This window comes from Cladophialophora immunda (assembly GCF_000835495.1).
Source record: "Cladophialophora immunda strain CBS 83496 unplaced genomic scaffold supercont1.2, whole genome shotgun sequence".
Classification (NCBI taxonomy): Eukaryota; Fungi; Ascomycota; class Eurotiomycetes; order Chaetothyriales; family Herpotrichiellaceae; genus Cladophialophora; species Cladophialophora immunda.
The window spans coordinates 2,527,786-2,541,174 of record NW_015622542.1 but is presented as its reverse complement, the minus strand read 5'-3'; the positions used below and the strand labels follow the sequence as shown (position 1 = coordinate 2,541,174).

At 53.8% G+C, this 13,389-nt stretch overlaps 5 protein-coding genes across 6 annotated transcripts; 2 read left to right on the top strand and 3 right to left on the bottom strand.

Moving 5' to 3' along the window:
- Positions 1-8: 8 nt before the first annotated feature.
- PV07_03175 (uncharacterized protein) lies at positions 9-1,944 on the top strand. The gene has a single exon (XM_016389848.1). It carries the CDS (start codon positions 458-460, stop codon positions 1,535-1,537), a length of 1,080 nt encoding a protein of 359 aa, XP_016251750.1. The 5' UTR covers positions 9-457; the 3' UTR covers positions 1,538-1,944.
- On the bottom strand, positions 1,777-4,784 carry PV07_03174 (uncharacterized protein). Its single transcript, XM_016389847.1, has one exon. It carries the CDS (start codon positions 4,294-4,296, stop codon positions 2,047-2,049), a length of 2,250 nt encoding a protein of 749 aa, XP_016251749.1. The 5' UTR covers positions 4,297-4,784; the 3' UTR covers positions 1,777-2,046.
- Positions 4,785-4,900: 116 nt separating this feature from the next.
- On the top strand, positions 4,901-10,848 carry PV07_03173. Of its 2 annotated transcripts, XM_016389845.1 has the most exons (3): positions 4,901-8,101; positions 8,161-9,021; positions 9,072-10,848. In XM_016389845.1, exons 1-3 carry the CDS (start codon positions 5,952-5,954, stop codon positions 9,613-9,615), a joined length of 3,555 nt encoding a protein of 1,184 aa, XP_016251747.1. In that variant the 5' UTR covers positions 4,901-5,951; the 3' UTR covers positions 9,616-10,848. The 2 variants fall into 2 exon arrangements, with proteins under 2 accessions (XP_016251747.1, XP_016251748.1); XM_016389846.1 differs by having other exon boundaries at positions 8,161-10,848.
- PV07_03172 (uncharacterized protein) lies at positions 10,758-12,149 on the bottom strand. Its single transcript, XM_016389844.1, has 3 exons — positions 12,046-12,149; positions 11,844-11,984; positions 10,758-11,654 (listed from the first exon to the last, which is right to left on the bottom strand). The coding sequence occupies exons 1-3, from the start codon at positions 12,057-12,059 to the stop codon at positions 11,264-11,266; spliced, it is 546 nt and encodes a 181-aa protein (XP_016251746.1). The 5' UTR covers positions 12,060-12,149; the 3' UTR covers positions 10,758-11,263.
- Positions 12,150-12,746: 597 nt separating this feature from the next.
- Positions 12,747-13,018, bottom strand: PV07_03171 (uncharacterized protein; the record flags this gene model as incomplete). The annotated part of the gene is made up of 2 exons (XM_016389843.1): positions 12,747-12,924; positions 12,981-13,018. 2 exons carry the CDS (start codon positions 13,016-13,018, stop codon positions 12,747-12,749), a joined length of 216 nt encoding a protein of 71 aa, XP_016251745.1.
- Positions 13,019-13,389: the final 371 nt, after the last annotated feature.

Sequence of the window (13,389 nt, the reverse complement as noted above, 5' to 3'; positions counted from 1 at the left end):
TGCCAGTAGCAACCTATCTCAATCTCTCTTTTTTTCTGCTCTTCTGCCATGTGCTCTTGTCGAGGCGCCTATTGTTCAGACCCACTGACTACTAGGGGCCTTCCTCGTGTCAGATATCATCATTCATGGAAGCATGACAGAAGGTGGGATACCGAGGCAGATGTTGGTGCTTGCAGTGGTCCGTATCCTTTTGCTCAGTCCTCCCTTTCTGCTCGTTTCCTTCAAATCCCGTTTCATTCCTCGCCACCAGCTGTTGTGTCCTTTTATTGCCCTTTCTCGTTGTGGTTGTATTTCATTCTCTCGGACTTCCACTGTCAAGGCGAAAGCATCGTTACTGCTTAAGAGGTTTCTTCAGCTTTCCTCCAGTTTTCTTCTCCCGCCACACTCTCCTTGAGAGCAGCTGACACTAGCTGCTTGATCCGATACATCTAATCCAGTTGATCTGCGAAAAATCAATATGTCAACAACCCCTGCGCCATCGTCCGGGAGACCTGACACCCATCAGGAGCCTCACCCCCCATCCCCCTCGGCCAACCAACTCGCCCAAGTCAAACAAGCCATCGTCTCCCTCCTTGACCAACCGGGCTATGACGACGGCAGCGCCGGCCCCGTCCTGGTGCGCCTCGCGTGGCACAGCGCGGGGACATACTGCGCGCAGACCGACACGGGGGGCTCCAACGGCGCGGGCATGCGCTACGAGAAGGAGGGCGGCGACCCGGCCAACGCGGGGCTGCAGCACGCGCGGGCCTTTCTGGAGCCCGTGAAGCGGCAGTTCCCCTGGATCACGTACGCGGACCTGTGGACGCTGGCCGGCGCGGTGGCCATCCGCGCGATGGGCGGGCCCGAGATCGCCTGGATGGGCGGCCGCACCGACTTCGCCGACGACGCCCAGGTGCCGCCGCGCGGCCGCCTGCCGGACGGGGCCCAGGGCGCCGACCACCTGCGCGCCGTCTTCTACCGCATGGGCTTCACCGACCGCGAGATCGTCTGCCTCAGCGGCGCACACACCCTGGGCCGCTGCCACGCCGACCGCTCGGGCTTCGAGGGCAAATGGGTCAACAACCCCACGCGCTTCAGCAACACGTACTTCAAGCTGCTGCGCATGCACGACTGGAAGAGGAAGACCCTGCGGAACGGCCTGGTGCAGTACGTCTACGTGGAGGAGGAGGAGGATCACGACGGCGATGACCACGCCGCAGAGGAGGTGGAAGAGGAAGAAGAAGGGCTGATGATGCTCCCCTCGGACATGGCCCTGCTCGAGGACACGCGCTTCCGCGTCTGGGTCGACCGCTACGCCGACGACAAGGACCTCTTCTTCGCCGACTTCGCCGCCGTCTTCGCCAAGCTGCTCGAGCTGGGCCTCCGCCGCGACCCCGTCTCCGGCGCCGTGCTCAACCGCGAGAACCGCCAGGCCGGCTACCGCAGCGCCCCGAAGAAGAGCGATGCCCCCACTGCTGCTGCTGCAGCAGCAGCACCGGCACCGGCGCAGGTGTCAACTAGTAGGACCAATGGGTCGGCGAGGACGTCCAAGCTGTAACATCCCCCATACGAGAAAATCCGCAGTGTTTGCTGGGGAGTTTTGAGAGGCGTGGAATTTCTCGTCCTTTTGTGCTTTTAGGACTCTGTTGTCGCGTACAAAATGCTGTGGTTTTCCCGGCCGCGATGGTTTTTTCCCCTCTCTCTGGCGTTTAGCCTCTTCTGCGAATGCTTTCCCTTCAACAAGGCTGTTTTTTGTCTCTCGAGAGCGGTAAATGCAGTGGTGTTTCGACGGGGATGGGGCATAGATGCTAGACAGATACCCGACATAGAATTAGAGCTAGAGCTAGATCTAGACTTATTACACCATGCGAAGATAGATATCAACGTCGACAGAAGGATGGAACTTTCGGCAGGCGAGGTCAACCTCCTCCATCCCCTGCAATTACACGATCCCACTCCCTCACAGGGACATTTCTGTCTCGCTTGAATACGAGCATGTGGTCCTCTGCCCGTTTCCCGCTCCTCATTCCATTGTCACAACGAAAGTGACCCCGGTCGAAAACGACCCTACCAATGTCGAATGGTAACTAGCACCCTCTTATTCTCCCCCTTCTCGTCCTCCACACTGCCCTCGAAATCCAAACCCACCTTCTCCAGCATGTCCCATACGACCTTCCTCTTCAGCCCTTCCCTGACGGGGATCCTCTCGAGAGGTTCCGACCCGCTGAAATATTTCACAAACACGGGCCAGTAGTGACGCAGCTCTGCGGTTTCGGCCTCGGAATACGATGAAGCCAGCGAGGGGGACAAGTCTGCCCGGGACGGGCTGCGGGAAGAGCTGATGGTGGATGCAATGTAATCGAGCCATCGAGACTCTTCGGGCGAGGCGCGCTGAGGGGAGATGATCAGACTGGCGGCTTTTGGATTGTGCTTGAATTGGTGCCCGCTACCGCGCACGCTGGTGCGGTCGGTGGATATGGATTGTCGCCCGTCGCTGGATGGCCGACTTGTCATGCTGGGACGCTGTTTGAAAGACGAAAGTGCTCCGCTTGCGGGGGTGTTTGGCGTGCCGCTCCCAAAACTCCTCGCCGCATCGCGGTCGCGGTCGCTTGCTTCTCGCTCGACAATGGGAGTTTTGGAGCCTTTGGACTCTTCGCGCTCCTTTTCCCGGACTGCTTTCTTCACTTCCGGATCCACTCGAACAAACGCAAATGTACGCAGCTGTGTGACCCAGCCGTCGCGCATGAGCCAGGCAAGCACTCGGTAGTACTCTTCCTTATGGTCTCTGCTGGGGATGAGAGTACCATACGGTGCAGGAGTTCCGCCCAAAGCGTTCAACATTTTTGGCAGAGACGGCATCATAGGAAATGTCGCCTCGTATGTCTTGCAAGCCGACACCAGCCTGCTCATATTGGCGTTTGGAGAGACGATGTATGTATCGCGCTGATGCAGAGGTGGAATTGCTATCGCCCTGCGCCAATACACAAGATGACGAGCCAGATGTTGGATGTCACCCAAGGCAATGTGGGAAGCAAGCGATATCTTGTAGAAGGATTTGGTCGGCTTCAAATATCCGATGAAGTTGGTCAATGGCATTGCTAATGACCCTCCCGCAGCTTGGATATCTTTGAGAATCTTCTGGGGGCTGGCTTTGAGCAGGAGTGTGAAGTTCTTGGATAGCTGCAATGGACCTGTAGAGGAAGTTGCGTCCAGATCTGAAGCGGTAGATATGGGATCCGTGGCCGTAGTGAGCCATAATCCTGGTTGCAGTGGTGGTTCAGACAGGGAAGGAAGATAAGACGTCGACGTAATAGGAGGAATCTGGAGAGACACGGACAGTTTGGGACTGAGAGTGATTGCAGCTATTTTGGAGGCAGAGATGTTATCGAACACTTTGGCAATGGCAGCAGCCAAAGCCGAACGCTGTTTCATTTCGGTATAGAGCACCTTTGTAGACGACCGTTGGTGAAAATGTGTCGACCTGATGGACTGCAGCAGCTCCGACTGTTCCCAAACGTAATCATGGTGTGACTGAGCCCATTTTAACACCTTGGAGAGCTTCTTCACGACATGATCGTACATCTCCTTGAGCCGAGCTGTATGCTCCAACGGTGGAGGATCCATGACAAACACAACATGAAACATGGTCAACTGGCTCTTTGCACGTTCCTTTGGAGGGGAATTCTTCTTGCTGTTGTGGTCAGTTGGCGCAGCTGCGTCGCCATTGGCCTCATCATCCGGGGCACTGTCACTGATCGTAACCTCCGAGGAGAGGCCCTCATCTTCGACTTCCTTTGACCTTCTCACCTTCGGTTTTCGCCAGAATCCATCCTCACGAGCATAGACTGGTCGGCCCAGAAAGGTCAGGTCGTTAATGCCCAGCTCAAACCTCCGTTTGTGCCAGGATCGTCCTGGAGCTAGCAAGCTGACCAGACCATCTTCTCCGAGGCCAAGCAGGGGCTCCCATGAGGGCTTCCACTGCGAGTTGTCCTGTGTCCCCCTCTTGCTCAGATAATTGCTGTCCTCGTCATCAGAATGCTGTGATTGGGTTTCTTGGTTCTGCGTTGCCGTCACCGCGTTCCCAAACCGTCTCGTGAACAAGTTAAAGTCCTCCTCAGAAGACGACTCTTCCGAATCACTGCTCGAGCTTTCTGCGTCGTCGTCTTCTGTGGATTCCGAAGCATAGGAAGGTCGCTCCGCTGACAGAGGGTCTGGAGGGTAGTGGAAGACAATTTCAGCGCCCGAGCCGGTTCGGCCTTGGACGACGAGGAGAATTGCAAGCAGTGAAGGGTTGAGCGATGTTGCGGACGTAGACATAGATACTCTCTTTCTTTAAGATGGATACCTTGTCACCATTAGGCACGTCGAAACCACGCGTTTACGGACCGCTGACCCGTTCTCACGGGCGCACAGAGGTTAAGAGTCACAGCATGACACGTCCAATGAGCCTCAAACTCCAAGAGCGGGCACCCCCCTTTTGGTGTGGTGTCAATTAGCGTAGGTGTGCCTTATTGTGAACAAGCGATCCAGCCGTTATGCCCATGACCAGCTCATGACTCCGTTGACGCTGACCACGCTCACACAGTACTTCAGGTGTGGGAGGTCGTATTGGTGACTGTGCTAGCGGTCGTGGCAGGGGAGGAGGGGGAGAGGATATCAAGCCAAGTCGGGTTGATCCTACACTTCCAATGGGCCGCAGTCGGGATTGGGGTCGAACGGGCAGTGTGTGAGGAGGAACCGCAGGCAAACGCAGCAAGCCGTCAGTCTTGAGGCGCAACAGCTATTGGCAGAGAGCGGGACTGAAGTGAACTAGCAGTGGTGGCAGTGAGAATAATCGGGGGACGAAATGCCAGCAAGCAACAGCACCAGCAACGAGCCCCTCACTTCTGCTCGGTTGTTTGCGGTGATTCCAATACCTAGCCTCCTCTGTGCTGCTTTTCACAGTGAAGATTGAGAGTCTCATGAGTCGGTCGGAAGCACCTCTTTCAAGCCCCGTCACTGGCCCGACTCGCAAAATGCCGCGCTAGGAAAATCGAAATTCAGTTCACTCACACCTTAGCTTGACTCTCCACGAAAAAGACTTCTCTTCAATACCCACACACACACATTTCTCCCTCCATCTCCTCTCCATCTCGTCGTCCCTTCAACCCTTCATCCTCGCTCCTTTGTTCTTGTTCAGCGTTCTCGCCTCCCCTCGCGCTCCAGGCGCTGGAAAATCAGGGAACACCGACTCCGCTTTGACTCCCACTCAAAAGTTTTTTGGCCGCATCAGCTCATCCCCCAGACGACCTGCAACCGCCGCGGTCGACATTTGAACCTCTGACGCCGTGCTCCCTCGCTCTCACGTCAACCGGATCCTCCACGATTTCCTCCTGTCGACAAGAGAATTTCGTTCGAGACGCACTGTGTCATTCTGCCGGCACCGTCTAGAGTTGACGTTTCCAGGCTTGCCTCGGTTTCTCTCCCAAGTCATCATAACTTGGCCGACAGAATAGCCGCGACATCGTCCTGAAGGACTCGGCCAGTGCAGTTGTGAAACTGCAGAATTTACAAGCCAGAAGGCGGCAGAGGATATACTCGTGGCATTCTGCAGCAGGTCAGCTGCGGAGTCTAAGAGAGGCAGAGTGACGGCGAGACAGGTGGGCTTAGGGCTCATACTGTAGGGTCATCCCTCAGAGGACAGAAGATATCCTCTTCAGCGTTCCTACAATTTGCTGTCGCGATCTTGGTTGGAAACATTCCTATTGGATTTCCACCTTGACCTCACCTATCCATCACTGGTCATTGTGCGGACTAGGACCAGCTGAAGGAAAGGACAGACTTGTGCAGAAGGAAAATATCACTACCACAACTGGCACCAAGCTAATACTGGACGTTCTATTCTTTGGCCAGCTTGTTGCTGGTGAGGGGTTTTGTACTGTGGTAGTGGAACAGGAGGTGTAGTGTGGGTTTGATCAGCTTTGTCTGTGAGAATGTCGTCCTCCTCGGGCGCAGGAGCGCCAGTTTTTTCATATGCACAGGCCGCAAAGGGCCTCACATCATCAGCTTCAACACAGTCCGCCTCGAGGAATGAAAGCCCCGCGGCATCTGACAAGGGTGTTAAAGATCGGACCGTGAGTGAAACGACTAGTGCGAATTCCGCGCTCAAGTCTCCCCGGCCAAGATCCGAACCTGACGACAAACCGAACGGGGAGGGCGCCGCGTCTAAGTCTCCAACACCGGCAGAGGGTGCTGCGGCAAAGTCATCTCATGAGGATGCGGACAAAGAAGGCGCCACGCAAATTCAGCATGTTGCGACACACAATGGCGCCGAGACCTCATCAGGCTCACATGTCGGAACCCCCGATCTCGCACCAGCCCAGGATCAACAGAAAGGCGACGCCGTACCACAACTTCCAAATGGAAGATCACCGTCTTCTGAAGAGCTACCTGGCTCTACCTCGAGTGACAAGTCTACTCAATCCGTCGTTGAGAAGAAATCTAAGGATGGCGAAGATGACTGGGAAAAGGTCTCAGTGCCTTCAGTGAGTGCGGAGACACAATACAAGGCTGCCCCCATTCCGACTGTCAATGTTTGGCAAGTACGCAGAGAAGCTCAAGCGGCAAAGATGAAGGGCCTGGAACAGCAGCGCGGTGTAGCTTCCAGCAATCCTAGCCAACCACCAAAGCCTAGGTCTGGCAGTGAAGATCCTAAACGGAAGTCTCTCAGCAAAGAAATTGGCGGGTCCGAAAAAGAAGGCAAGAATGTCGACACCACGAGGTCTGTCAACCGAAAAGATATGCCGTCAGCTCGATCCTCTCGACCTACGTCTCAGCATGGTGAAAAAGGCGATGTGGAAGCGCCACCGCCGGTAGATGATGCACAGTCATGGCCAACTCCTGAAAATTCCAATGTCGACGAACGACGCAAATCAGCTTCTTTGGAAAAGACGGATAAGCTGGACGGAAGGCCGGGCCCTCAGAAAACTCACAGCAACAAATGGGTTGCAGTTCCGTTCGTTCCTACCGCAAAGTTTGAAACACAACTTCCACCAGCTGCAGCGCGACGAGGCGGTAGAGGAGTCGGAAGAGGACGAGATGCCGGCGGTCGCGGGGGTGGCCATGTTGGTTCTGCTGCAGAAAAGCAAGATGGAACGACATCAATGGGCCCGCCTCCTGTACCAAGACAGTCTGGCGAACAAGATCGGGGCCGTAGATCTGAAGGGGAACGTGGTGCACGCGGTGCGTCCGTTCCTACTACTAGCACTCGACCTACAAGCGGCGAGGACGTGAATCCCGCGTTCTGGAAGCCTTCTGCACCTTACGCCAAAGACCAAGCATCTGAAAATGTCCCAACCAACTCGACGGCACCTCAGCAAAATGTTGAAGAGCAGACTCTAAGAACTGATCACAGTTCCAGATCTTCATCAAGACACGCTGGGAACGTTGGTGGTCGGATGACCAACGGAGAAGGGAATACCTCGATCGAACAGCCCACTGGCAGCCACACTCAGGCTAATGAGCCCGTCGCTCGCTATTCGTTTACCTTTGACCGGTACAAAGGTTCTGGTACGGGTGGATCTCGAGGCGCAGGCGAATTTGGCAGAGATCGAGGCTCTGGTAGGAACCGAGACTGGTCCAGGGACAAGCCTGACTCGGCTCGCGAGAAGGTTGAATCGTGGAGAGACCGAGAACCCTCAGGTGATCAGAGCAATCGACGTGAGCCTCGATCTGAGCGTGGACGTGGCTATCGCGGCAGGGGTAACAGCAGCTATAATCCGCCATTTGCCTCCTCCCACGCTTACACGTCGCCGCTTCCGCAAAATGGATTTGAACCACCGTCCAGAGCTAATTCGCACACTGAGACTCGCTCCAGGCAAGCTTCGCAGCCGTTTGTACCAACTCAGGCCTCAAACAGCACTCGCACAAACCCACGTTCGCAGTCGATTCCAGTCGGCATGATGTTCCCGGGTTTTTACAATGGCATGCCGGCCATGCCACAGGGTCTCCCGTCGATTCAGACCGACATGTCAATCTATGGTTATCCCTCCCAAATGCAGATGCAGCCGAGCATCATGAGTGCAATGCCGTACAATGATCCGCTGAACTCGTACGCCTTGCTGTCAATGGTCATGACTCAGATGTAAGTGTCCACAAACAATCAAACTACCTAGATGTGCCGTTCGCTAATATAGCCTCCAGCGAGTACTACTTCTCAATTGACAACCTTTGCAAGGATTTGTTTCTGAGGAAGCATATGGACGGTCAAGGTTACGTCCCGCTAAGCGTTATCGCTAATTTCAAACGTATCAAGACTCTTACTGAGGATAATATGACCATGGACAACCTTCGCTATGTCTGCCAACAGGTGAAGAGTGTGGAGTTCTTGCCAGGAACTGATGGGGATGATCGACTCCGTCGCCGCGAAGGCTGGCGAGATTTTGTACTTCCCGTGGAGGAGAGATTTGAATCGGCCCGCAACGAAGGACCCTTGCATAACCCGGAAGCTTACAATCACCCGGCGCAAACAGACCAGGTTGGTCTTAATGATCCATCCTTTGCCTTCGGTCAATTGCGCAGTCCGCAACTGACCGTTGGTTCCAGTAATGGAACGTTCCACGCAAATTCGCCAATGTCTTATGTTCCCGGGCTGCCATCGGAGAACCAGATTTCTGGGGAGCCACTCGTCCGTCCATTCGAAGATGGCTCTAGTGATGGAACAGAGAGACCGTCGATTCTGTCCTTCCAGCACGTTGCTCCGGCTGCTGTCCGATCTCCCCCACAACACGCCTCGGAGCCCCTGAGCAACATTGTGAATGGTCATCATCGACAGAGCTCCCGCGTCGACATTGAGGACAACATTTTCCCAGATGAACAGATCCCGAATGTCAACATCCGAATGCAACCAACCACTCTCAGTGGCGCAGCCCCGTCTTTTCCCGGTATCGCTCGCATCCCTTCGGCCGGATCTTCCAGTGGACAGAATGAAGGCAACAATGTGCCTTTGGACCTAAATCAAGCCCGTCTCCCTAATTTGCGCGGCGGAGCGAGCAGTCCACAGCAGTAAGTCATTTCGATCGCCGTCACGACCGTAACACTAACGGCCGGATAAGGCTCGAGCAATTCCGCAGCTTGTCATTTGGTGCCCCATACACAATTCCTACCAGCGATGAAAACATTATCTATTTCACCAAGGATGGCCAAGAGACGCAACTGCCGCCTCCACAACCCGGACAGTTCGATCAAACGTACTTGTCACTCCATGACATGGCCTTCCAGCAGCGCCAAATGGGAGTCGAAGGTGCTCTAGAGCCTCTTTACAATTTCTGGACCGATTTCCTTGTCGACAAGTTCAATGTCGGCATGTACCAGGAATTCAAAACGACTGCTGTCAGTGATTTACATGAAGGCAATGACGGTGGCATGTCGCACCTTGTCCGCTATTTTGGCAAGCTCTTATCCGCACCTGTTCCGATCAGTGAACGTCTTGCTTCCGACATGATCGACCTTTATCGAGACGAAAAGCCCGATCAGCGTCCTATCTTCCACACCATGCGAGCTGCCTGGCGAAACGGAGCGACAAACATGAAGACTATCAAACGACTCGGCGACTTCCTCACTGCCGAGGAAAAGGCCGAACTGGACACGAGCGGCTAAAAGAAAGCATATGCCTGCTCTCTTTCGCAGCCTATCCGATGCGCTATGATGCCGTTGTAATCAAAAAACATGTCACTGCTCATTTTTGCCATACCACAAAACGTACTAAGAAAGCCACCTTGGCCATTGAACGAATCTTCCGAAGTTCGCAATGGTATTTGTCAGATTAACGCCACCTGAGATCATCGTTGCCATGATCTTTTACCGTTCGAAAATGATTCATTTCATTTACTCGAGCTGCCGGTACCCACCAAGTTCACCGCAATTGATTCGAGATTCTTGTACAATGCACATGGACTTTGGTCCATCAAATCACATTATTCGATGTGCGACATGTGCGACACCGAAAAAGAGCGAGTTTTGTCATCGACTATCTATTTTCAGCACAACATTTCCACAAAAACACACAAGGAGTCAATCCGAATGAATGGGAGAGAGAAAAACATGCAGCTTTCGGCAGGATTCAATGGCATATGCAAGGGTGACAAGCGGCGCATTGAATTAGGCTCGAGAATTGCCATTGGGACAAAGCACGACCAATTATGATTGAGATACCACACCGCGGTTGATCAGCACATTTTCTTCGATTGTTTCAGAGTAATGGCTCACCTTTTTTTTTCACTTGAAGGCATAGTTATGTCTCTTGCATAGACCTCACAATGTTGCACAGGACGGGCAGGGAAGGCTGAGCTATGGGAATGGAGAGACTGGGACACGGTCATGCGAGCACTGGTTGAGTTGTAAAGGTCGAAGGGAGGAGGATCGGGCTGGAAAGGAACCCCCCCCCTTTTTGACCTGGCGAGACCTGGCGAGAAAATTCGTGCTCGAACAAGCCTGACACTGGAATTCAGACACTGCAGGGACACACTCATTCAGACTGGAAGGAGGACACCTCGTCGAGCTCAGCATTGGATTGAGGCCGCTTACCGATCCGGAAGCAAAGGATCACCCGCCAAACGTTTGCTTGTGCATGCCAGAAAGGCAGAGTAGTCTTGTGGTCAAGGATGCGCTGTGTTACGAGGCCCCCCTCCCCTCCGAGCTTTCACACAATACCCACAGTCTCACTGTTTTCAATGAGCAGGGGCAAGACAAAAGTTTGTACACAGGATCACGAGACCAGGAAATCAATAGTGAATGAAATGGTTTATTGTGAAACCACCAACTCATTGTGTCAACCTAGATTGCCCCTTTGTATCTTAAGCAACTAGCTTGAGTGCTGCAGCAATGTACATTATATGGTCAGGTCGTGAGCGGTAGTAGCCAGTATGGGCATTTGCCAGAAGATTTACAGTATCCAGGTGTTTCGCTCCGTCATCATCATGGGTGTACATCAGGTTGCGCCCCCGCGTGGTCTCAATCATCGGGCTTCAAGCCGACGGCTTTGCGCCCGCATGATATCTTCCCGTCGCTGCGGCCCCTACCCTTCAGTACGATGGGGCTTGCTTCTGCATCTGCGGCGGCGGGCGCAGCATGCCCCTTCGAATACATCCGACGAGCGTTCGCATTGCAGGGTTTTACCATCGTTCCTTGAAGTGCCTTGAAGTGTCCACTCATGTCTGTCCTCGAGTGGCATTGACCCCAACAAGTCTAGCAATTTTGGGACATCGGATCCCCCTCCTCAAATCTTTTGTACTGTTCCAGTAATTGCTCAACTCAAGTCCAACTTCCACAGCCCGTCTCCCAGGTAGTGTCCCGCACTCATGGCCACTCCCTTTTTCTTGGCCTTCATTTCCTCGGACCCTACCTCCAAGATTCCGATCATGCATACTTCTTCCTTTCCTTCTGCCGTGATGGTAACAATTTCCCCCGCCTTCACTTCTTGGTCCTTGTCGGGTAGCCAACCGCCTGCGGAAGTGAGGCCGGGAACCATCAACGTGGCACCGGACAGGACGAAGCGGATTGCGCCACGATCGATGCGTAAGTGTTTGAAGCATTGCGGGTACTGGTGGACTAGTTTTAGGTGGGGGATGAGAGGGTCATCCATGTGTTGGTAGAAGAGAGGGTGATCGTCGAGGACATAGAGGGAGACGCGGTCGGGTCTGGAAGGAGTGGTGAGCGATCCGGGGGGATAAAAAGGAAGAAACGTCCAAGATCTTCTGCTTTGTGCGCACAGGACAGAGGCTCGTGGAGAGGGGGGATCTCTTGTGTTAGGAGTAGATCGAAAATGGTTACGGGCCCTCTAATGAAACGCGGGAGGGAATGATACAGCGAGAGAGAGGATTCCTCACAGTTTGACCAGGTCCAGTTGACTCTTCTTGGGCATAATGTCGTCAATGCACGGCTCGAGTTTCGGGTAGGTCTCGAGCACTTTGGCTCTGATGCCCCGCTGAACCGAGGACTTGACTTTGGACTTTGCGCCCGCCGACAAGCTGCGTGTTTACGTGTTAGTGATGCGTCGCTGGTTTGTAGACAGAGGATAGATATGCCTACTCCTTCTTGAACATGATGCAGAACTGTGTCGCGCACGGGGCGTAAGTGGATGGTTGTGGCACGAAGCACAGAGGTCGAGGGCGAGTCTTTTGCGCTGCGTTTCTTCGCAGTCTGTCGTCCTTTCATGCGCTGGAGGGGAAGACGTCGGCCAAGACTTTGCGTTCCCGCGAGGCTGCCCAGGGGCTCACGTGCCACTCAGCCTCGTGCCACTTTGTATCAGCAACTTGTTCTTCGCTTCACCCTCTTCGTCATGGCCTGCTCCTCCGCGTTGTCAGGCCGACGGGGGTCCAAAATTTGGAAGACCACTCTCTTGTTGTTTTCAACAGGATGGAGCAGAATCCAGCGTATGAATCTCAACCTTCCAGCTACTTCACCATCATATGACTGAGTGTGGGCGTCCCGAATGATCACGCTTTACGCACCCATCTTGAAGAGGAACAAAGTCTCTTGCGACCATGAATTTCAGGCACGCTTCCGCACAGGTAATCGCCGAAATCAGATTGATACCCGGGACCAGTTGGATGTGACTGCTCGGGGGCGTCATCCAGCCTCTTCTCGAAAGACAGTTAAATGCTTAATGCTTGGCTGTGACTTTCTTGATCATCATCTCGAGAGGGTTCACGAAAGGATCAATCTGTTCTCATTCCTCCTATGGGAATCCTAGTACTACAGCTACCATTGGCTTTCCAAGCTTGCACAGATCAGAGCTTTGTGTTGTACTTGGGTCTATCCGCTGTCCCAGTTGGCTGGTCAGACTTTCCACTATTCAGAGCATTCCAGGGTTGTTCTTTGGGAGTTTCGCCTAGCATCCTCTCGAGCGCGTCGTACTTCTGTTGGTGCGTTCCGGCTATCTCAATGGCGTGTTGGATTGCTGCCATACTGGCGAGTCGTCAGCAGTGGGAAAGATTGCACCGAGAACAAAACCTGAAGCTTACGATGGTTTGATCCCCGAGGCGTCGTTATGCTTGTTCATCTTGCTGCAGTGGAGATTGGTGTTGTGTCTGTTCCAAGTATGCTAAATATCTTCAGATGTATTTCCAAGTTTCAGCATGCTCTCGGACTCAATTTGAAGGATGGGAAAAGTGTGGTTGTGCTTGAATGGTGTGAAAAGCCTTAAAGACCTCACCTGGCCCACGACCCTTTTTATATACGTGTGTTGGCAGCCCGTCCTCGGCCGCTTTGGCCTTTCTACATTCTGAAAGGAGTTCCATGTCTCTTCAATCGCACCCTGGACAGCGCGAACCAGCTCTGCGATTGGCCTCGTGGCGCACAATCACCAGTTTTGGTGCTGAGAAATACACCACAGCGGAGAGGCAGGCATCCAAATGGATCTGGTTGACTACA

What these genes read in the sequence shown, in the direction of transcription:
- PV07_03173 (XM_016389845.1), top strand. Translation starts at nt 5,952, where the DNA reads ATGTCGTCCTCCTCGGGCGCAGGAGCGCCAGTTTTTTCATATGCACAG. An exon ending in TCAATGGTCATGACTCAGAT is followed by an intron (nt 8,102 to 8,160) that starts GTAAGTGTCCAC and finishes TATAGCCTCCAG; the next exon opens with CGAGTACTACTTCTCAATTG. An exon ending in GGAGCGAGCAGTCCACAGCA is followed by an intron (nt 9,022 to 9,071) that starts GTAAGTCATTTC and finishes CGGCCGGATAAG; the next exon opens with GCTCGAGCAATTCCGCAGCT.
- PV07_03174 (XM_016389847.1), bottom strand. Translation starts at nt 4,296, where the DNA reads ATGTCTACGTCCGCAACATCGCTCAACCCTTCACTGCTTGCAATTCTC.
- PV07_03172 (XM_016389844.1), bottom strand. An exon ending in CAACTGGACCTGGTCAAACT is followed by an intron (nt 11,655 to 11,843) that starts GTGAGGAATCCT and finishes CACTCCTTCCAG; the next exon opens with ACCCGACCGCGTCTCCCTCT.
- PV07_03175 (XM_016389848.1), top strand. Translation starts at nt 458, where the DNA reads ATGTCAACAACCCCTGCGCCATCGTCCGGGAGACCTGACACCCATCAG.